The following is a 21,821-nucleotide window of genomic DNA, read 5'->3' as shown; positions in this document are numbered from 1 at the left end:
ACGTCGTGCTTTTTGCCCTGTAAAAGTAAGGTTACATACGTCAACACCTGTGCTAACACTTGGTTTGACGTATAGTAGTATTCTTAACCACTACACTCAAATCCTGGGACACCATCGTTACGTCGGGAACAGGACAGCGTTAAATGTGAATTGCATGCGTCAGAATAATAATCTGACGAATGCTGAACACATTTTCTAGGGTCTTGTTATGACGCTATTTGCTTTCCATAGCTAATTTAAATATATATCGCTCCGCGGCTCCGTCTCCTCAATTACCCCGGCCTATTATTCGGGGCAGTTGTCAGCCAGCCATAGCCGGAGGATGAACTAAGAATATTTCGCTCATCTATTATATTATTGTGATCACTTTGTTGATGAGAAATTAAAGTTTATTTGTGAAGTTATATTTTGCTCTCCGTTTGTTTCTGTTGAGTCTTTCCCCGTCTCAGATGGAAGATCTACTGGCCATGTATTTGGTTTAATTTCTAGTAATCAGATAACTGGTTGGTGGATCTTCACATCAATTCTGAGTCATAATAAATGGTGCAGAATCCAATCTTTTCCGGTACCAAGCAAGCTGTGACTGGCTGTCAGCTGCCCCTGGTGGGAAAAACCAACCCCCAGGTAAGTTAATTTGGTATTATTATTTCTAGCAATTATGGATTGATTCATTGTATATATATATTATGTGATATTTTTGATAGATTAAGTGAAATGCCCTTCTCGTGATTTCCCGCCAAAGTTGTATTTTTGGCGCGAAGAATTTTGTTGCGTGTTTTCTGTTTTCGGCCATTTTGTGAATAATATTGCAGCGTGATATTCTTGTATTGATACAGTGTATATTAATGTACAAGTAAATGCGATTATGGCTCCTCCTATAATAAGCCACTTAGCCCTAGGCAAGGCCTATTTAGACACAGGTGAAGGTGCGGAGGTCAAGGCGAAGGTGAAGTTTCAATAGACGATATAATGGCTGAATTACAGAGTATGGACGATAGATTCAAGAGTTTGGAAAAAGATATTCGAGACGCTGAAAGGGTTGAACGAACTCATCGTAATCAATATCAGTCGCCTCATCAAGCACATAACAATGCAAATGGGTCATTCAACTCAGGCCAGTCCAGAAATTTCAGACCGCCCATTGTATGCTATAGATGTGGACGATATAATCATATGCGTCGTCGTTGTTATGAAAGGTTCCATATTGATGGGCGTCCTTTAAACTGACTGACCCATCTGATACTATTCAAACTGTAGATTCAGAACAAGTTCAGGAAAATTCAGATGGGAAAATAGGTATCTTACCTGAACGATTAAATTGTCAAACTCCTGTGAACAATTACTCTCCGTGTGAAGATGTTTGTGATCAGAGTCATACTTTGTATCCAACTAATGAGCAGGTAATACATGCACAAACTGTACAGAAATTTATTTCGAATGATTGTAATGTAAACAAGAGCAGTAATTCTCCGTGTAATTCAGCCCAAGTTCCGCGCAAGGGAAAATTTGATTCAAATTTTGCCGCGTCTGAATGCGATAGTGATAACGTTGAAACAGATTTTGATGAAGAAGTTTATATTTCTGTCACTATTGGTAGCCAAAACATTGACTGTTTAATTGACACTGGTTGTACAATGAATCTAATCGATCATGAGTACTGGCATTCTTTGGAATTGTCACACCAAATTGTAGTGTCAAAACCGCGATTAACAAAAGCCCGTACCGCTAACAAATCTGTGTTGCAAATCAGTGGTTTTGTTGTTGTTCCGTTGTTTATTGAAGGTGCAAAATTTCTCGTGCCAATGTATATTGCTCGAAATCTTAGTCAGGAAATCATGCTGGGAAAGAGGTTCCTAAAACAGCATAAGGCCAGATTAGATTTTAACACACAGAAATTGCGATTGTTTAAGAGGAGTAATTTACGTGTAATTGAAAGGCAAGAAATTCCGCCTCATTCACAATCAGTGGTGCGTGCGAGGTTATCGAATAATCTTCCAAAATGCACAATAGGATTATGTCAGGGAGGACGGAGAGTCACTGCTTTAGGAGTATTGATTGCCAATACAGTATCAAGTGTTCAACCTATTCAGCATCGAAGTGGTTACGTAATTCTCTTGGTTACCGGATCACGCTATTTTGATATGCCTTCAAGCAGTCAACATTAATGGGTATATTTTCACGGGAAAATTTTCTGGACACGTGACCAATGGGTATCAATGTAAGTGTGACCTCGAGCCTGATCTCTGACCCCCGGCGGCGACCTCGCTATTCAAGTCTTAGTAATTTTGAATTGGAATAGTATTCTTGGCTGCAATTTCGATAGAAATTCGTGTCTTGCAAATTTATTAAATATCATGCAATCTTAATTTCTTTACAATATCATCAAAACGTAATTTCAAAAATATCTAAAAAAAAAAAAAAATATTTATCTACGGAAACTCTTACCATAATATTATTAACTTGCGACAAGTTACTTATTTTGCATCAAAGGATGAATTCTTCCTATTCAAATACATTGGTAGACCACACGCTGTGCTCGGGTCACATTCCATAATGCTAATTATGTCTGCGCCCATGGATGTCACGTGTCCAGAAAATTTTCCCGTGAAAATTTACCTATTAATTCTGACTGTCAAGTGCCATATACTTTGTGTGGTGATTGTTTCGATCGTGGTTCATAACTCAAGCGCGTGATCCCGTTGACATAGTAACATTACGTAACTTCGATACTGAATTGCTAACAAATCTAGTTGTAGTACTCAATTACTTGTGTTAAACACTAGCAATGAACCAATTGTGTTGTATCCTAGAACAAAACTTGGTACATTTACACTTGTAAATAACAGTGAAATCATTCATTTTACCGATATAGATGACTCTGTAGTAGATGAAGTACCTGTAGCATCAGTCCATGTAAAGGCACAGAATTCGCCAGATCCTAAGGTACGTGAAGTTCTTTCTCAGGTCAATTTCAATGATTCTCATTTAACTGATACCGATTCTGATATGTTATCTGATCTTATATCTGAGTATGTAGACGTTTTTCAAACCAAAGATAGTCCTAGAGGAAGATATACGAAAATTGAGCATGTCATAAGAACTGGTAATCATCCGCCAATCAAATGTCGTCCTTATAGACAACCTCCTCATGTGCAAGCAGAAATACGTAAACAAGTCAATCAGATGTTAGAAGATGGTTTAATCAGAGAATCCACCAGTAGTTGGAGTTTTCCTGTTGTAATGATTCCTAAACCTGATGGTACACTAAGATTCTGTTGTGATATGAGATTATGTAACCAAATTGTGGAAAAGAATAATTTTCCTCTACCTCACATAGATGATGCATTAGATAGCTTAGGCGCAGGAACACCAAATTATTTTTCCACACTAGATTTAGCGTCAGGTTATTACCAAATTGGACTTGAAGAAAGCTCAAAACAAAAGAGTGCTTTCATTACACAAGATGGTTTGTATGAGTTTAATGTAATGCCAATGGGGTGTACAAATTCTCCAGCCACGTTTCAAAGAGTTATGCAAGAAGTATTTCAGAGGTTGAGATAAGCCAATTTGAAGCTCAAGCCTAAAAAGTGTACTTTTGCTCAAGAACAGGTACGTTATTTAGGACACATTGTAAGTAAAGATGGGATAGCTACTGATCCAGAGAAAACCAAAGTAGTCCAAGAGTATCCAGTTCCAACGAAGGTATCGGAAGTAAGATCATTTCTAGGTTTTGTAGGCTATTATAGGAAGTACATTAGAGATTACAGTAAAATAGCCGCATCTTTAACATATCTCACTCGTAAAGATGTTCAATTTATTTGGTCAAAAGAGTGTGCAGAAGCGTTTGAAATCCTGAAACAAAAGCTAGTAGAACCTCCAATTCTTGCCTACCCTCGTTTTGATGGTACTCAATTTATGTTGCAAACTGACGCCAGTATAAGAGGTCTTGGTTTCATTTTAGCACAGGTACAAGATGGTGAAGAGAAGGTAATTTGTTATGGAGGTAGAGCTTTGCATGATTCCGAAAAGACGTATACAACTACTGAACTTGAAGCTTTGGCTGTAGTTGAAAGGATTAAGAAATATTCCCCATACCTTCAACATACTGTAAAGTTCATAATTCAGACTGATCACTGTGCATTGAAATGGTTGTTTGGTCAAAAGCGTACAACAGGTCGCCTCGCAAGATGGGTACTGAAGTTACAATCATATACTTATGAAGTAGTCCATAAAAGAGGATGTAAGAATGGTAATGCAGATGCACTAAGTAGAATACCAACTCAAGTGTCAGAATCTTATAATTCATGTAACTCATATCATATTGACTCCCCTACTTCCTCAGAAACAGATTCAAACTGGACAGAATGTGGCTTGGAGACAATGACTGATGATGTTATCAATGACTCTCCTGCGTCAGAGACAAAGCCAGATCCAGAAGTGAATACTGTTCGAAATCTGAGATTTCAGAGGAATAGACGACTGGATGGAGACAAAAAGTATGTAGATATTCAAAAAGTTCCTTCTTTACCAACTGATGTTAATGTGGACCATTTCAAAGATGCTCAATTAGATGATCCTTTTGCTGGTCCCATGATAAGATTTTTGGATGAAGACATATTGCCTGATAATCAAAGACAAGCACGTGATATTTTATTGCAGTCAGATCAATACTATGTCCATGAAGGTATTTTGTATCATATATAACACACGCCCGCCAAACGTCACATGCCAGAAAGAAATACTGTGCAATTTTATGTACCTGTAACCATGATTGATATCATACTTAACAACTGTCATGATAATGTTTTAGCAGCTCATTTTGGTTTTCAGAGAACATATCACAAAATCCGCCAAAGATATTTCTGGAAACGTATGTATAGAGATGTTGACAATTGGGTAAGATCGTGTATATCTTGTGCTCAGAGAAAAACACATAGACACAAAGTTAGAGCTCCCATGATGACCATGAAGGTCCCCAGTGCATTTGAACGTGTAAGTGTGGATATCTTGGGTCCTCTACCTATTACAACCAATGGTAATCGGTATGTATTGTGTTTTACAGATCACTGTACCAGATGGCCTATCTTAGTTCCAATTAAGACTATTGATGCAGCCACAGTAGCTAGAGCATTCTTTGATCATATTATATGTCAACATGGTTGTCCGCAATATTTGCTTAGTGATCGAGGTACAAATTTCCTCAGTAAACTGGTGCTTGAAGTGTGTAGAATTATGCGTACATCAAAGTTGAATACAAGTAGTTATCATCCACAGTGTAATGCTATTCAGGAACGTTTTAACTCTGTTATCTTAGATACCTTGTCACACTATGCTAATGAGTATCAGACAAACTGGGATGAGTATATTCCAGCCATTCAATTTGCATATAGGTCTACACCAGCAGACAATTCTGTAGGATTTAGCCCTTTCTTTTTATTATATGGCAGGGAAGCAAGACTACCCCTGGATGTGACATTGATGGCTAAGAGTGAATACCCAGAGAAGACAGTGAGAGAACATATCCATCATTTGGTATCTCAATTAGAAGTGTTCCGTGCAATATCTAAGCAACATCTTGAACTTAATCAAGCTAGCATGAAAGACCGTTATGATGAACATGCAAGTGATGTACAGTTTCAGGTGGGTGATACAATTTGGTTATATATTCCAGCCACTCAACCAGGCTTGTCCAAGAAGCTCATGAAATTTTGGTCAGGACCATACTTACTCGTAGAGCAAACGGGGCCCGTGAATTTCCGTGTTCGAAATTTGACAAACAATAAGTTGATGTCAGCCCCAGTGCATGTTAATCGAATGAAGTTTGCCTATGATCGATATGCCAGACCAGAAAATCATGTCATGCCCTAAGATTTTGTGCAAAGGGATCCTTTGGAAGATGTTGTAGATGCTGATTGTCCAGATGACTCGTTTGCCCCACTTATGGCATCCCAGGAATTGGATAAGCGCACATCTTTTATACCGGGTCTACCTTTGACTCCTGTTACCACAAGTAGTGAGTATGAAGTAGAGAAGATTTTACGTGGTAGGTACAGGGACAACAAGCTTCAGTATCTTATCAAGTGGCGTGATTTCCCAAGTTCCAGAAATACTTGGGAGCCTGCTGATAATTTAAACCCAGCTGCTGTGGAATTTTGAAAAGTAATCCTGTGAAGATATCTGGCAAAAGCAGATGAATGTGTTGCAATTAAATTTTGTAATACTAATGTTGTGCATAGAGCAGATTGTAATTTATGAAATTTTGAAAACTGTGTTTATGGAAATTTGGATGTATTCATTTTCAAATTATGTGAAGAATAAAGCAGATTGTAATTTCAATTATGAATTTTTGAATTGAAAATTGCGTGTTTATGGAATTTTGGCTGTGTTAATTTTTCAAAATTTGTGAAGAATTTAAGAAAGGCAGCGTGTGTTATGTTATGATGAAATACTGTATTTCATGTTATATTATATATGGTATACGGTATTCTTATGATTATGGAATTAAGAAATATGCTAAATGAGATAGTATGTATGTGTTATACTTATACTGTGTATTTTGCTTGAGATTATATTTCAGAGAATTCGAGTCGTGCTGAATGGATTATGGAGTTCTTCGGTCATTTTCGTGGTCAATCATCTGAACAATAGGTGCATTTGGATTTGAACTTGACACAGAAGAATTTTGTTCCAGTTGGTATGCAATATGTGTGATTCTGAAATGATTGTGAATTTTCGTCAGTACAATATTTGTGATTCCAGAATAAGATTTGATTCAGAAAAAAAAAATAATGATACGGGATAATTAACTGTGACCTGATACATGACATTCATTTCATGCAAAGTAGTACGTAAACTTTGCATACGATTTTCATGTAAGCCCGTTATATTCTGAATCAAATATTATCAAGGTATTGGTCTTCAGCGCTGAATGTTTATTTCGTCGTGTGGAATTGTTTCGTCGTGTTCGTCAAGTACTGTGTCTACGGGAGGAACTGCGTCTTATTTCACAATGTTGGTGCATTGAAAACTGCAATTATATGAAGAAATAAATTCTTCTGTTATTTATATTGACATCCGTCATCAGTTATCGTCTAATGGCAAAACAAAAGCAATTCTTGTTACGTCATATTTAAAATTTTATGGAAAACATGATCTGAATCACACCGACAAATTAAGTGTCAAGTTCAACGTCAAGATCAGCGTCAAGTACAGTGCAGCGAATGGGTTCAAGTCGACAGCGGTGGATCTACTGGCCAGGGATTCAGCGATTCAAGATTATGAACTCTAGGGTTAATTTTAAGGTGTAGTTTAAGGTGTAGAGTAAGATCTTCGCACTTTCTGAAACACATGGAACTTGACATTGTAAATGCCCAGTTGGGGGATTGTGCAAGGTCTTGGTCGATGTCTTTCAGAATTGTGTTAGTTTGTCATATTCCCTTTTTCCTTGTCTGCTGTACGAGCTTCAGAGTTTTAAAAGATGTTGTTTTAAAAAATAATTTTCTCCCTATCCAATCGTGTTTTGGAGTTACATGTTTCAGATTAAAAAGATGCAGTTAATTATTAGTCATGCAGTTACTTGATGAATGTTATGTCTGATGTTAAAGTTTGTGTTAGAAAGATATATATATTTTTAAATCATAGGTTGATCAATTCAAATTGCTATTTTAAAAGTTATATTATTAAATTAGAATTGTCAGGCGCCAATTCAAGAAAGGCAGGGCGTGTGTTATGACGCTATTTGCTTTCCATAGCTAATTTAAATATATATCGCTCCGCGGCTCCGTCTCCTCAATTACCCCGGCCTATTATTCGGGGCAGTTGTCAGCCAGCCATAGCCGGAGGATGAACTAAGAATATTTCGCTCATCTATTATATTATTGTGATCACTTTGTTGATGAGAAATTAAAGTTTATTTGTGAAGTTATATTTTGCTCTCCGTTTGTTTCTGTTGAGTCTTTCCCCGTCTCAGATGGAAGATCTACTAGCCATGTATTTGGTTTAATTTCTAGTAATCAGATAACTGGTTGGTGGATCTTCACATCAATTCTGAGTCATAATAAACTGTTACATGCTGAAACAATCGCAATTATTAGGTGTCTCAAGGGGGCGCAACACTAAATCAGCGTCCCATTTATATGATAACGTGTGAATTCGGCCTACTTCGAGGGCCATTCCTGGCGTTCCTGCAATACTTGGCAAAATAAATATGATATCAAATTAAAACTCTGCATGGGTCTGTAGATTCCAAAACTTTTGCCGGTATATATCGGTGACCATTGACTTTATTCGCTATTTCGCGGTGCAAAAAGTAAGGGCCAAAAACATACTAAACTCGCCACTCACATTTCAAAATCGGAAGTTGCTTTTGAGATAAAAATGTCCGTTTTTTTCTGCATGTTATCATTGAAGACACTTGTCGAATTCATATGAGCTGCTATTGAGTGATGTAAAGTTGACATGTCGGTAGATATGGTCGCTATAATCACATATTCACTATGGACTATATTAGCCGAATTTCATTGTTACATAAAATGCGTAGTGATTTAGTGTTGCGCCCTCTCAACTCAATGATAATAAAAATCCCTTTAAAAGGGATGTGCTGAGACAAAGTTGTTCACAATACATTTCATCTTTAGCATTAATATCACTCCCAGGATATCACGTCATTATACATAAAACTAAAGTGACATTAATTAAAACATAATCATATAAACATTTATAACTATTACTTCATAAACCTGTAAAGGTTCATCAGTAATTTACTCCGGACCGTGAAAATCATCAAAATTTAGGTCTTGGCACATTTTGTTACTGTCATAGCCTAAATAGCCTGCTAGTGATTCCGGTAGAAGCTGAAAGCCGCGTATTAAAGACAATAGAAGACATTTTACACGAAACTGTAATTTTATACTTTTAGTAGATAAACTTACTAAATATATTTGAATCGGCCCTGTCAACTTGATAGTTGATACTGCTGTTTTCTCCATTTTTTGGCCAAAATTTTCATTTTCAAACAATACCTAATAACAATTTGAATATTGACTTATCCATCATTTTTAGGCAATTTATAAACGATTATAATTTTATTACACTTTCACTGCGATCACTGAATGGACCTTTAGTTAAAACATTTTTCATGCAGCACCACACCGTAAACCTTTAGTTACTAAAGAGAATATCTATAACTAAAGTGACATTAATTAAAACATTTAGCATTAATATCACTTAGCCTAGAACTACAACAGGGCATTAAGCATAATTATAGGCATCACACCGTAAACCTAATTAAGGCCACATAAAAATTAAGTGGTGTCACGTCTGCCCCTGCTCTTACGCACTAATTTACTTAAAAGTACTTTTTGCGCTCAGGTCTTCATCTATTGGAATAGCAATTTTTGTTAAGTGGGATAAGACTTCATCCAAGGAGAATTTCTCGAGGGAAAATTGGGACTAGAAAAAGACTAAATTGGCTATGTAAGTAGGCTAGAAAAATCCCCACCAAACACAAAAATGTTTTAAAACGTTATCATTGGCCTACGCGTTTGGTTTTGGTCAAAACATTTCATTTAAATGTCGGGTTGCATAAAGGTTACGAACGAACATTATTTTGAAAACGTTTATGAAGCAACACTTCTTTCAAAAAATGTTGTCAAAAGGGTAATTAGGACGGCGCGGCCTAGGGCCTATGAAATAATTTCTGGTAAACATTTGCGAAATAGTTTGTTAATGTATGTTGGAGTTTTTTTTTTGTTGTTTTTTTTGCAGCAAGGAGTTCTCAAAAATGTTAAACGTTTTAGCCTATAGGATAGGCCTACCTTGAAAAATACTGTTTTATATATTATAACGACACTTAGACGTTTTCTGTCAAACTTTGTTTTGGGTTGTCGTGACCAGTTGGTTCACTTGTTTCTATGCGGGAAGGTATAATAATTATGTAAGCCCCGAGAAGACGAGAAAGATCTCACTGATCTTCTCTAGCTTTCTCTAGAACCCGGCCTCCGAAGGAGCAGTGCGATTAAAAGCAGCATGCGCCCCCAATTTATGATACCTCTTGCCTCACCGGGATGCGCATGCGCTAGTAGGCAGGCCTGACGCTTGATAGCGAGAGAGTGACCAGAAATGAGTTCCACCGTGTTGAGAGTAAGTATTATACGTCAAATGTAACGTCAGAATTGGCTTTGACGTATTCTTAAAATGTTGAACAATGTTACTATACAAATTTTACAACGAGCATGTTACGTTACAACAATTTGCTCACTGCAACGTTTAATGTTTAAAACATACGTCAAAGATACATCGGTATTAAAATTGACGTGTCGTATAATTGTCAGCATATATCGCAGCGCTGGACTCGAAAGTAACGTCGTGCTTTTTTGACCTGTAAAAGTAAGGTTACATACGTCAACACCTGTGCTAACACTTGGTTTGACGTATAGTAGTATTCTTAACCACTACACTCAAATCCTGGGACACCATTGTTACGTCGGGAACAGGACAGCGTTAAATGTGAATTGCATGCGTCAGAATAATAATCTGACGAATGCTGAACACATTTTCTAGGGTCTGTTACATGCTGAAACAATCGCAATTATTAGGTGTCTCAAGGGGGCGCAACACTAAATCAGCGTCCCATTTATATGATAACGTGTGAATTCGGCCTACTTCGAGTGCCATTCCTGGCGTTCCTGCAATACTTGGCAAAATAAATATGATATCAAATTAAAACTCTGGGTCTGTAGATTCCAAAACTTTTGCCGGTATATATCGGTGACCATTGACTTTATTCGCTATTTCGCGGTGCAAAAAGTAAGGGCTAAAAATATACTAAACTCGCCACTCACATTTCAAAATCGGAAGTTGCTTTTGAGATAAAAATGTCCGTTTTTTTTCTGCATGTTATCATTGAAGACACTTGTCGAATTCATATGAGCTGCTATTGAGTGATTTAAAGTTGACATGTCGGTAGATATGGTCGCTATAATCACATATTCACTATGGACTATATTAGCCGAATTTCATTGTTACATAAAATGCGTAGTGATTTAGTGTTGCGCCCTCTCAACTCAATGATAATAAAAATCCTTTAAAAGGGATGTGCTGAGACAAAGTTGTTCACAATACATTTCATCTTTAGCATTAATATCACTCCCAGGATATCACGTCATTATACATAAAACTAAAGTGACATTAATTAAAACATAATCATATAAACATTTATAACTATTACTTCATAAACCTGTAAAGGTTCATCAGTAATTTACTCCGGACCGTGAAAATCATCAAAATTTAGGTCTTGGCACATTTTGTTATTGTTATAGCCTAAATAGCCTGCTAGTGATTCCGGTAGAAGCTGAAAGCCGCGTATTAAAGACAATAGAAGACATTTTACACGAAACTGTAATTTTTATACTTTTAGTAGATAAACTTACTAAATATATTTGAATCGGCCCTGTCAACTTGATAGTTGATACTGCTGTTTTCTCCATTTTTTTGGCCAAAATTTTCATTTTCAAACAATACCTAATAACAATTTGAATATTTTATCCATCATTTTTAGGCAATTTATAAACGATTATAATTTTATTACACTTTCACTGCGATCACTGAATGGACCTTTAGTTAAAACATTTTTCATGCAGCACCACACCGTAAACCTTTAGTTACTAAAGAGAATATCTATAACTAAAGTGACATTAATTAAAACATTTAGCATTAATATCACTTAGCCTAGAACTACAACAGGGCATTAAGCATAATTATAGGCATCACACCGTAAACCTAGTTAAGGCCACATAAAAATTAAGTGGCGTCACGTCTGCCCCTGCTCTTAAGCACTAATTTACTTAAAAGTACTTTTTGCGCTCAGGTCTTCATCTATTGGAATAGCAATTTTTGTTAAGTGGGATAAGATTCTTCATCCAAGGAGAATTTCTCGAGGGAAAATTGGGACTAGAAAAAGACTAAATTGGCTATGTAAGTAGGCTAGAAAAAATCCCCACCAAACACAAAAAAATGTTTTTAAAACGTTATCATTGGCCTACGCGTTTGGTTTTGGTCAAAACATTTCATTTAAATGTCGGGTTGCATAAAGGTTACGAACGAACATTATTTTGAAAACGTTTATGAAGCAACACTTCTTTCAAAAATGTTGTCAAAAGGGTAATTAGGACGGCGCGGCCTAAGGCCTATGAAATAATTTCTGGTAAACATTTGCGAAATAGTTTGTTAATGTATGTTGGAGTTTTTGTTGTTTTTTTTGTTTTTTTGCAGCAATGAGTTCTCAAAATGTTAAACGTTTTAGCCTATAGGATAGGCCTACCTTGAAAAATACTGTTTTATATATTATAACGACACTTAGACGTTTTCTGTCAAACTTTGTTTTGGGTTGTCGTGACCAGTTGGTTCACTTGTTTCTATGCGGGAAGGTATAATAATTATGTAAGCCCCGAGAAGACGAGAAAGATCTCACTGATCTTCTCTAGCTTTCTCTAGAACCCGGCCTCCGAAGGAGCAGTGCGATTTAAAAGCAGCATACGCCCCCAATTTATGATACATCTTGCCTCACCGGGATGCGCATGCGCTAGTAGGCAGGCCTGACGCTTGATAGCGAGAGAGTGACCAGAAATGAGTTCCACCGTGTTGAGAGTAAGTATTATACGTCAAATGTAACGTCAGAATTGGCTTTGACGTATTCTTAAAATGTTGAACAATGTTACTATACAAATTTTACAACGAGCATGTTACGTTACAACAATTTGCTCACTGCAACGTTTAATGTTTAAAACATACGTCAAAGATACATCGGTATTAAAATTGACGTGTCGTATAATTGTCAGCATATATCGCAGCGCTGGACTCGAAAGTAACGTCGTGCTTTTTGCCCTGTAAAGTAAGGTTACATACGTCAACACCTGTGCTAACACTTGGTTTGACGTATAGTAGTATTCTTAACCACTACACTCAAATCCTGGGACGTTAAATGTGAATTGCATGCGTCAGAATAATAATCTGACGAATGCTGAACACATTTTCTAGGGTCTGTTACATGCTGAAACAATCGCAATTATTAGGTGTCTCAAGGGGGCGCAACACTAAATCAGCGTCCCATTTATATGATAACGTGTGAATTCGGCCTACTTCGAGGGCCATTCCTGGCGTTCCTGCAATACTTGGCAAAATAAATATGATATCAAATTAAAACTCTGGGTCTGTAGATTCCAAAACTTTTGCCGGTATAATCGGTGACCATTGACTTTATTCGCTATTTCGCGGTGCAAAAAGTAAGGGCTAAAAATATACTAAACTCGCCACTCACATTTCAAAATCGGAAGTTGCTTTTGAGATAAAAAAAATGTCCGTTTTTTTCTGCATGTTATCATTGAAGACACTTGTCGAATTCTATGAGCTGCTATTGAGTGATTTAAAGTTGATATGTCGGTAGATATGGTCGCTATAATCACATATTCACTATGGACTATATTAGCCGAATTTCATTGTTACATAAAATGCGTAGTGATTTAGTGTTGCTCCCTCTCAACTCAATGATAATAAAAATCCCTTTAAAAAGGGATGTGCTGAGACAAAGTTGTTCACAATACATTTCATCTTTAGCATTAATATCACTCCCAGGATATCACGTCATTATACATAAAACTAAAGTGACATTAATTAAAACATAATCATATAAACATTTATAACTATTACTTCATAAACCTGTAAAGGTTCATCAGTAATTTACTCCGGACCGTGAAAATCATCAAAATTTAGGTCTTGGCACATTTTGTTACTGTCATAGCCTAAATAGCCTGCTAGTGATTCCGGTAGAAGCTGAAAGCCGCGTATTAAAGACAATAGAAGACATTTTACACGAAACTGTAATTTTTATACTTTTAGTAGATAAACTTACTAAATATATTTGAATCGGCCCTGTCAACTTGATAGTTGATACTGCTGTTTTCTCCATTTTTTTGGCCAAAATTTTCATTTTCAAACAATACCTAATAACAATTTGAATATTGACTTATCCATCATTTTTAGGCAATTTATAAACGATTATAATTTTATTACACTTTCACTGCGATCACTGAATGGACCTTTAGTTAAAACATTTTCATGCAGCACCACACCGTAAACCTTTAGTTACTAAAGAGAATATCTATAACTAAAGTGACATTAATTAAAACATTTAGCATTAATATCACTTAGCCTAGAACTACAACAGGGCATTAAGCATAATTATAGGCATCACACCGTAAACCTAATTAAGGCCACATAAAAATTAAGTGGTGTCACGTCTGCCCCTGCTCTTAAGCACCAATTTACTAAAAAGTACTTTTTGCGCTCAGGTCTTCATCTATTGGAATAGCAATTTTTGTTAAGTGGGATAAGATTCTTCATCCAAGGAGAATTTCTCGAGGGAAAATTGGGACTAGAAAAAGACTAAATTGGCTATGTAAGTAGGCTAGAAAAAATCCCCACCAAACACAAAAATGTTTTTAAAACGTTATCATTGGCCTACGCGTTTGGTTTTGGTCAAAACATTTAATTTAAATGTCGGGTTGCATAAAGGTTACGAACGAACATTATTTTGAAAACGTTTATGAAGCAACACTTCTTTCAAAAAATGTTGTCAAAAGGGTAATTAGGACGGCGCGGCCTAGGGCCTATGAAATAATTTCTGGTAAACATTTGCGAAATAGTTTGTTAATGTATGTTGGATTTTTTTTTTTTTTTGCAGCAATGAGTTCTCAAAAATGTTAAACGTTTTAGCCTATAGGATAGGCCTAACTTGAAAAATACTGTTTTATATATTATAACGACACTTAGACGTTTTCTGTCAAACTTTTTTTTGGGTTGTCGGGACCAGTTGGTTCACTTGTTTCTATGCGGGGAAGGTATAATAATTATGTAAGCCCCGAGAAGACGAGAAAGATCTCACTGATCTTCTCTAGCTTTCTCTAGAACCCGGCCTCCGAAGGAGCAGTGCGATTTAAAAGCAGCATGCGCCCCCAATTTATGACACCTCTTGCCTCACCGGGACGCGCATGCGCTAGTAGGCAGGCCTGACGCTTGATAGCGAGAGAGTGACCAGAAATGAGTTCCACCGTGTTGAGAGTAAGTATTATACGTCAAATGTAACGTCAGAATTGGCTTTGACGTATTCTTAAAATGTTGAACAATGTTACTATACAAATTTTACAACGAGCATGTTACGTTACAACAATTTGCTCACTGCAACGTTTAATGTTTAAAACATACGTCAAAGATACATCAGTATTAAAATTGACGTGTCGTATAATTGTCAGCATATATCGCAGCGCTGGACTCGAAAGTAACGTCGTGCTTTTTTGCCCTGTAAAAGTAAGGTTACATACGTCAACACCTGTGCTAACACTTGCTTTGACGTATAGTAGCATTCTTAACCACTACACTTAAATGCTGGGACACCATCGTTACGTCGGGAACAGGACAGCATTAAATGTGAATTGCATGCGTCAGAATAATAATCTGACGAATGCTGAACACATTTTCTAGGGTATGTTACATGCTGAAACAATCGCAATTATTAGGTGTCTCAAGGGGGCGCAACACTAAATCAGCGTCCCATAAACGTGTGAATTCGGCCTACTTCGAGGGCCATTCCTGGTGTTCCTGCAATACTTGGCAAAATAAATATGATATCAAATTAAAACTCTGGGTCTGTAGATTCCAAAACTTTTGCCGGTATATATCGGTGACCATTGACTTTATTCGCTATTTCGCGGTGCAAAAAGTAAGGGCTAAAAATATACTAAACTCGCCACTCACATTTCAAAATCAGAAGTTGCTTTTGAGATAAAATGTCCGTTTTTTCTGCATGTTATCATTGAAGACACTTGTCGAATTCATATGAGCTGCTATTGAGTGATTTAAAGTTGACATGTCGGTAGATATGGTCGCTATAATCACATATTCACTATGGACTATATTAGCCGAATTTCATTGTTACATAAAATGCGTAGTGATTTAGTGTTGCGCCCTCTCAACTCAATGATAATAAAATCCCTTTAAAAAGGGATGTGCTGAGACAAAGTTGTTCACAATACATTTCATCTTTAGCATTAATATCACTCCCAGGATATCACGTCATATACATAAAACTAAAGTGACATTAATTAAAACATAATCATATAAACATTTATAAATATTACTTCATAAACCTGTAAAGGTTCATCAGTAATTTACTCCGGACCGTGAAAATCATCAAAATTTAGGTCTTGGCACATTTTGTTACTGTCATAGCCTAAATAGCCTGCTAGTGATTCCGGTAGAAGCTGAAAGCCGCGTATTAAAGATGTAACCGGTGCGAAATCACAAAATGAAATAGTAAACACACACACATGGGGTAGATTCGTTGTAGATTTACTTCGACGTTTTATTTGCTATTTGCTCAGTGATGTACATTATGAAAGGGTGATGCTCTGGATTTCCGTTGGGGTCTTTGTGATGTGATGTAGGGACGTTGCTCGGGGTTCCTGTGGGTATCTGTGGCAAGGAGAGAGAATGGATGGGGCGTTAGCTGGCATCCATGGCTAGTGGTGTTATGGCTTAACTAATAATATCTATAGGGCCTACTTCCTAATGCAAACTTGTCACAGAATGTTTAATAATTGTAATTAACATGTTTAACATGGCTTTACCAGAACAAATAACTGAGATACTAAATTTATGAAATGATTGGGATAATAATAATAATAAGAGTTGAATAAAAAGATAAAAACAACAAAAGTGCAAAATATTAAATGTTTTGATGTGACAAGAGAACATGAGGATTACTAATGAACAATTGAGCTCAAATAGTTGATAACATAAAATATAAACATAGTAAATAAAAGAAATCAGAATGTATTGTTTTGTACATTCAGAATAATAACAGACCATTGCTAATATAGCAATTATAACATTGGTCAACACCAATAGTAGTCCATTTAGTAGAATTTGTCCATTTAGATCAATTCCTCTTAAGATTTAACCTAACCGACACTTGGCCAAAGTGGTCAGCTGAACTAACTCGATGCATTTCACACTAGTTAATATTATCCTTCAATACTTATATACATTGAATACTAATACATTAACTAGAACACAATTATTATAAAAAGACTTATAATAATAATTACTTCACAAACTAACAATTTCCAAACAATAATTCATCACCTACAACTTATTGTCATAAGTAAACTTGGAAACCAAAACATGCAATTAATTGCAAACAAATTTATCATAATTTCAACTTGTACTGAAGCAAAGAATTTGTTGACTTCTAAAAACACAAGTTTATGAAACTACCAAACCATCAAGTATCATATAATTATAATTCTATACCTTTTCATGCTCATAATCAAAGAGCACTAAATCTAAATATTATAGATCATGAATACTCATAATATGCATTAAAATAAAACAATAGAAATGTAAATCTTACCTGTGGCAAGGAGAGAGAATGGATGGGGCGTTAGCTGGCATCCATGGCTAGTGGTGTTATGGCACCGAGGCCAGGCTGCCAGCAAACAGCTAGGAGAAACTTGGGAATTATGAGGTTGAGGTTACTGGAAAATCAATTAAACTCTTGAACTTGAAAATAGGTTAAGATTGCCACATGTAAGAAAATTGTGAAAAATAATGGCAGGGAAAAATATTTTGAACCCGCTACACTTTCCCCTCCTCCATGAAACATCGACCCGATGTTTACACTATCAATGTCTTGCTGTCCGGAGTGGAGGTGTAGCTCGGCCACAAGAAGGAGACCGCTGACTGCATCCACGTTTTGGTAGTTGGTGGATCAGCCAAAGATGGCTTGGTTGCCTCGTCTGTGCCATGGGCTCTCGTGGGGTGAGGGTGACTCCTTGGAATTGGGACAAAGGGTTTTGCAAAGGCATTCAACGTGCTAGTCGTCGCTGTTGAAGAGTTGCTCGGGCGACATGAATGTAGTATGGTACTGTCATCATCATCGCTGTCATTCATGACGACTACTCCGCGTTTCTTCTGCAGACGTGAAGACCTACGTAAAGGTGGAGCAGTTGAAGGTTCTGATGAAATGTGACGAGTCCTGGATTCTGATGATGAAGCAGGAGTCTGGTCATACAAAGGGAGATGATTACAAGGAAGTAACATGTTTCGATGAAGGGTGCGGACTCCACCTTTTCCATGTTCCGGTGTGACCTCATACACAGGAAGAGCTGGCGAGAGCCTCCGTTGAACTTGGTAGACGTCTTCTTCCCAACGATTGGCGATCTTATGCTTGCCGACATGACCAACCTTCTTTACCAAGACACGATCCCCTGGTTCAAGAGTACTGTCACGGGCCTTGACATCATACCGCTGCTTGTTCAGCTCTGCAGACTTTCGCGTGGTGGCAGCTGCAGTTTGATATGCATACTCCAAACGATGCTTCAGTCCTTCGGCATAGTCACGGACAGTTTGAGTGGATCCCATAGCTGGTGGTTTCAATCCCAGGCAAATGTCAATTGGTAGACGTGGATGTCTGCCAAACATGAGGAAGAAGGGTGAGAAGTTGGTAGTGTCGTGACGAGTAGCATTGTAGGCGTGGACTAATGGACTGACAAACGTCTTCCAGTCGGACTTCTGGTCGGGTGAGAGTGTTCCTAGCATATTTAGTAAGGTGCGGTTGAATCGCTCACACTGGCCGTTCCCTTGGGGATGATATGGACTTGTCCTACTCTTAGTGATGCCGCAGATGTCGCAAAGGCTTGCTATGATGTTGCTCTCGAAGTTCCTGCCCTGGTCAGAGTGCAGTCGAGCAGGAAAGCCATAATGGACAAAGAAATTGTCAAATAGGGCCTTGGCTGTGGTTTTGGCTGTTTGATTCCGAGTTGGGATGGCGATGGAGTATTTGGTGAAATGATCTGTAATGACTAGGATGTTTTCTATCCCTCCTTTCGATGGTTCTAGGGTAAGGAAGTCAATACAGACTAACTCCATTGGTTCACTGGTTGATATAGGATGTAGTGGGGCTGTTGCAAACGCAGCTGGTGGTACCTTTCGTCTTGTGCAGCGTGGACATGATTGGACTTTGTTTTCAATATCCTTGGTCATTCCAGGCCAATAAAAGCGCTCTCAGGCAAGCTGCAAGGTACGCTCGTCCCAAATGGCCTACCTGGTCATGGATTCCAGACATTGCTCGGTGCTGCAAAGAAGCTGGTAGAATAAGCTGTAGATTCTCCTGGCCATCCTGGAGAACAGTTCGCCGATGTAGCACATCCAGATGAAATGTAAGACGAGGCCACTGACGTAGCAGGAGTTGTACTGTGTTACTCTCCTTCTGCCTGTCGTCTTTGCCCGGTAAACCATTACCCCGTTTGAAGGTGATAACACGAGCAATATCGGGATCTTCCTCTTGGAGTCTCTTCCAATCACCCATAGTTAACGTTGGAAGAGTATCCGACCCTGGCCAAGGTGGTGGATCTATACTGGCATTCTGTGCGGCAGTGATGCTGTTAGTGTGGGCCAAAATCTCTACCATACCTGAAGAGTCATTCTGTAGTGTACTATACTCTTCCTTTACACCGTGACCTTGGCAAATGGCGATGAAGGCCTCAGGAGATATAATTTCCTCATCTGTATTGCCTGGGGGTTGAGGCCACGATGCTGGAAGGCGAGACAGGGCATCCGCATCTATATTCTGCTTTCCTGGTCTGTAGTTGATGCTAAAGTTATAGCAACTCAGGGACGCTAACCACCGATGACCAACGGCATCTAGACGGGCGGATGTTAAGATGTAGGTTAAAGGGTTGTTGTCTGTGTGGACTTCAAATGAATTACCGTAGAGGTAGTCATGATATTTATCAGTGATAGCCCACTTGAGAGCGAGAAACTCAAGTTTGTGTGCTGGGTAATTGCGCTCAGACTTGCGTAATCCACGGCTGGCAAATGCTATTGGTCTAGGTGGTTGGTCTGGTGAGGTCCTTTGATAGAGTGCAGCGCCAAGTCCATCGCCACTCGCATCTGTGTGTAGGATGAAAGGTCGTGAAAAATCGGCATAGGCAAGCACGGGTGGATTTGTCAGTAGTTCCTTGATTTTGTCAAATGCTGTCTGGCATTCCGATGTCCAATGCCACTTTGGAGGATCTTGCTTTGCCTTCCTCTTCTTTCCTTTCCGTGGAATACCAGCAGTAAGTGATGTTAATGGCTTCGCTATCTTTGAAAAATCCTTGACAAAGCGCCTATAGTAACCTGCAAACCCAAGAAAGGATTTAAGTTCTGTGACGGTCCGAGGTTCTGGCCAGGTTTCCAATGCACTAGTCTTCCCAGGATCAGTCTCTACTCCGTCTGATGAGATGACATGTCCAAGGTAGGCAACTCGTTCTTGAAAAAGTTGACACTTGGAAGGTTTCAGCTTAAGACCAAAGCTTTGGAGGCGGTCCAGAACAGTCTCCAAACGCTGAAGATGCTCTTCGAAGGTAGCAGAATAAACAATAACATCGTCTAGGTAGACCAAACATTGTTTCAGGTTGAGATCACCAACACAGCGCTCCATCAATCTTTGAAACGTGGCAGGTGCGTTGGTCAAGCCAAACGGCATTCTATTACATTCGAAGAATCCCAAGGGTGTAGTAAAAGCTGTTTTAGGCTTATCTTCTTCCGCCATCTCAACCTGCCAATAGCCACTTTGCAGGTCCAGAGATGAGAACCATTTAGCACCATGTAATGCATCAAGGGTTTCTTCTATCCGCGGGAGTGCATAGGAGTCCTTGATCGTTTGAAGGTTAAGTTTGCGATAATCAACGCACATGCGAAGGCTGCCATCTTTCTTGCGCACCAACACGATGGGCGAAGCAAAAGGACTGTGTGATTCACGGATGGCTCCAGCATCTAGCATCTCGCGGAGTGTCTGTCTGACCTCATCATATTGGGAAGGTGGTATACGCCGATGACGCTGCTTAAATGGTGTTTCATCATGCAATGGAATATGATGCTTTATTGCTGTTGCATGACCTAGGTCAGTCTTGGACTTCGCGAAGACAGCATTCTTTCTTCTCAGAAGATCTTTCACAGATTCCAACTGGTTTGACTCCAGTGGCATGTCTGACAAGTTAAATTGATTCAGGACGTCATCTTGTGTGGCTGACTGGCGTGAACTTCGGCTTTGTAGAATTGGACATGACATTGATGTTTCTGGATTAACTGGTACGGCCATATGTAGCTCACAGAGTACGGTACCCTTTGGAATGGTGATGACCTTGGCAGAGAGATTATGCAATGTAATCGGGAAAGCATGGTTAGGTTGCACTTGAACAAGACCCGGACTGACTGTAATACTTCCTGGAAGACTGGTTAACGTTGAGGGCGCTGTCATGGCTGTGTACTCTACTCCATTTGGTGTGGACTTTGTAACTCCAGGTAGAACTACCACTTGACCTGGCTCCACGTGAATAGGTGTTAAATTAGCTGAGGTGACCACAGCAAGAGGTCCATCTTTATTTAAGAATTTATCCCTGATCTTCAGATGTTGGTAGGCTAATCTCCAAGCTGACGGCACAACCATCTTCTGCAAGTATCGGAGACCATGTTTCTGTATACACCTTGCTCTACATCTTCTAATCAGATTGGTTCCTACCACAACTGGGACACGTCTGTTATAGGTGGTGTCCGGGACCACAAGTGCAAGAACATCTACGAATTCCTCTGGTACAACTCCACCAGGCAACTTGATGTTCACCTCAACATAGCCAATGAATGGGACTTGCTGTCCTCCAGCTCCTTCTAGTCGAAGAAGCTCCTCCACGGGCTGTATTGGAGTTCCCTGCAGATGTGCCTCATAA

At 38.5% G+C, this 21,821-nt stretch overlaps 1 protein-coding gene across 2 annotated transcripts; it reads left to right on the top strand.

Annotated features, from left to right (window-relative positions):
• Nucleotides 1-209: 209 nt before the first annotated feature.
• LOC140169839 (uncharacterized) lies at nt 210-6,147 on the top strand. 2 transcript variants are annotated; one of them, XM_072193149.1, is made up of 4 exons: nt 210-624; nt 2,873-2,943; nt 4,343-4,496; nt 5,448-6,147. In XM_072193149.1, exons 3-4 carry the CDS (start codon nt 4,381-4,383, stop codon nt 5,866-5,868), a joined length of 537 nt encoding a protein of 178 aa, XP_072049250.1. In that variant the 5' UTR covers nt 210-624; nt 2,873-2,943; nt 4,343-4,380; the 3' UTR covers nt 5,869-6,147. The 2 variants fall into 2 exon arrangements, 1 of the variants encoding a protein (XP_072049250.1); XR_011861417.1 differs by lacking the exons at nt 210-624; nt 4,343-4,496 and having other exon boundaries at nt 2,742-2,943.
• The last annotated feature ends 15,674 nt before the right edge of the window (nt 6,148-21,821 follow it).

The sequence above is a fragment of the Amphiura filiformis genome, chromosome 14 (genome assembly GCF_039555335.1).
Source record: "Amphiura filiformis chromosome 14, Afil_fr2py, whole genome shotgun sequence".
Taxonomy (NCBI): Eukaryota; Metazoa; Echinodermata; class Ophiuroidea; order Amphilepidida; family Amphiuridae; genus Amphiura; species Amphiura filiformis.
The sequence above is the reverse complement of the archived record's forward strand: the minus strand, read 5'-3'. Positions and strand labels throughout refer to the sequence as shown.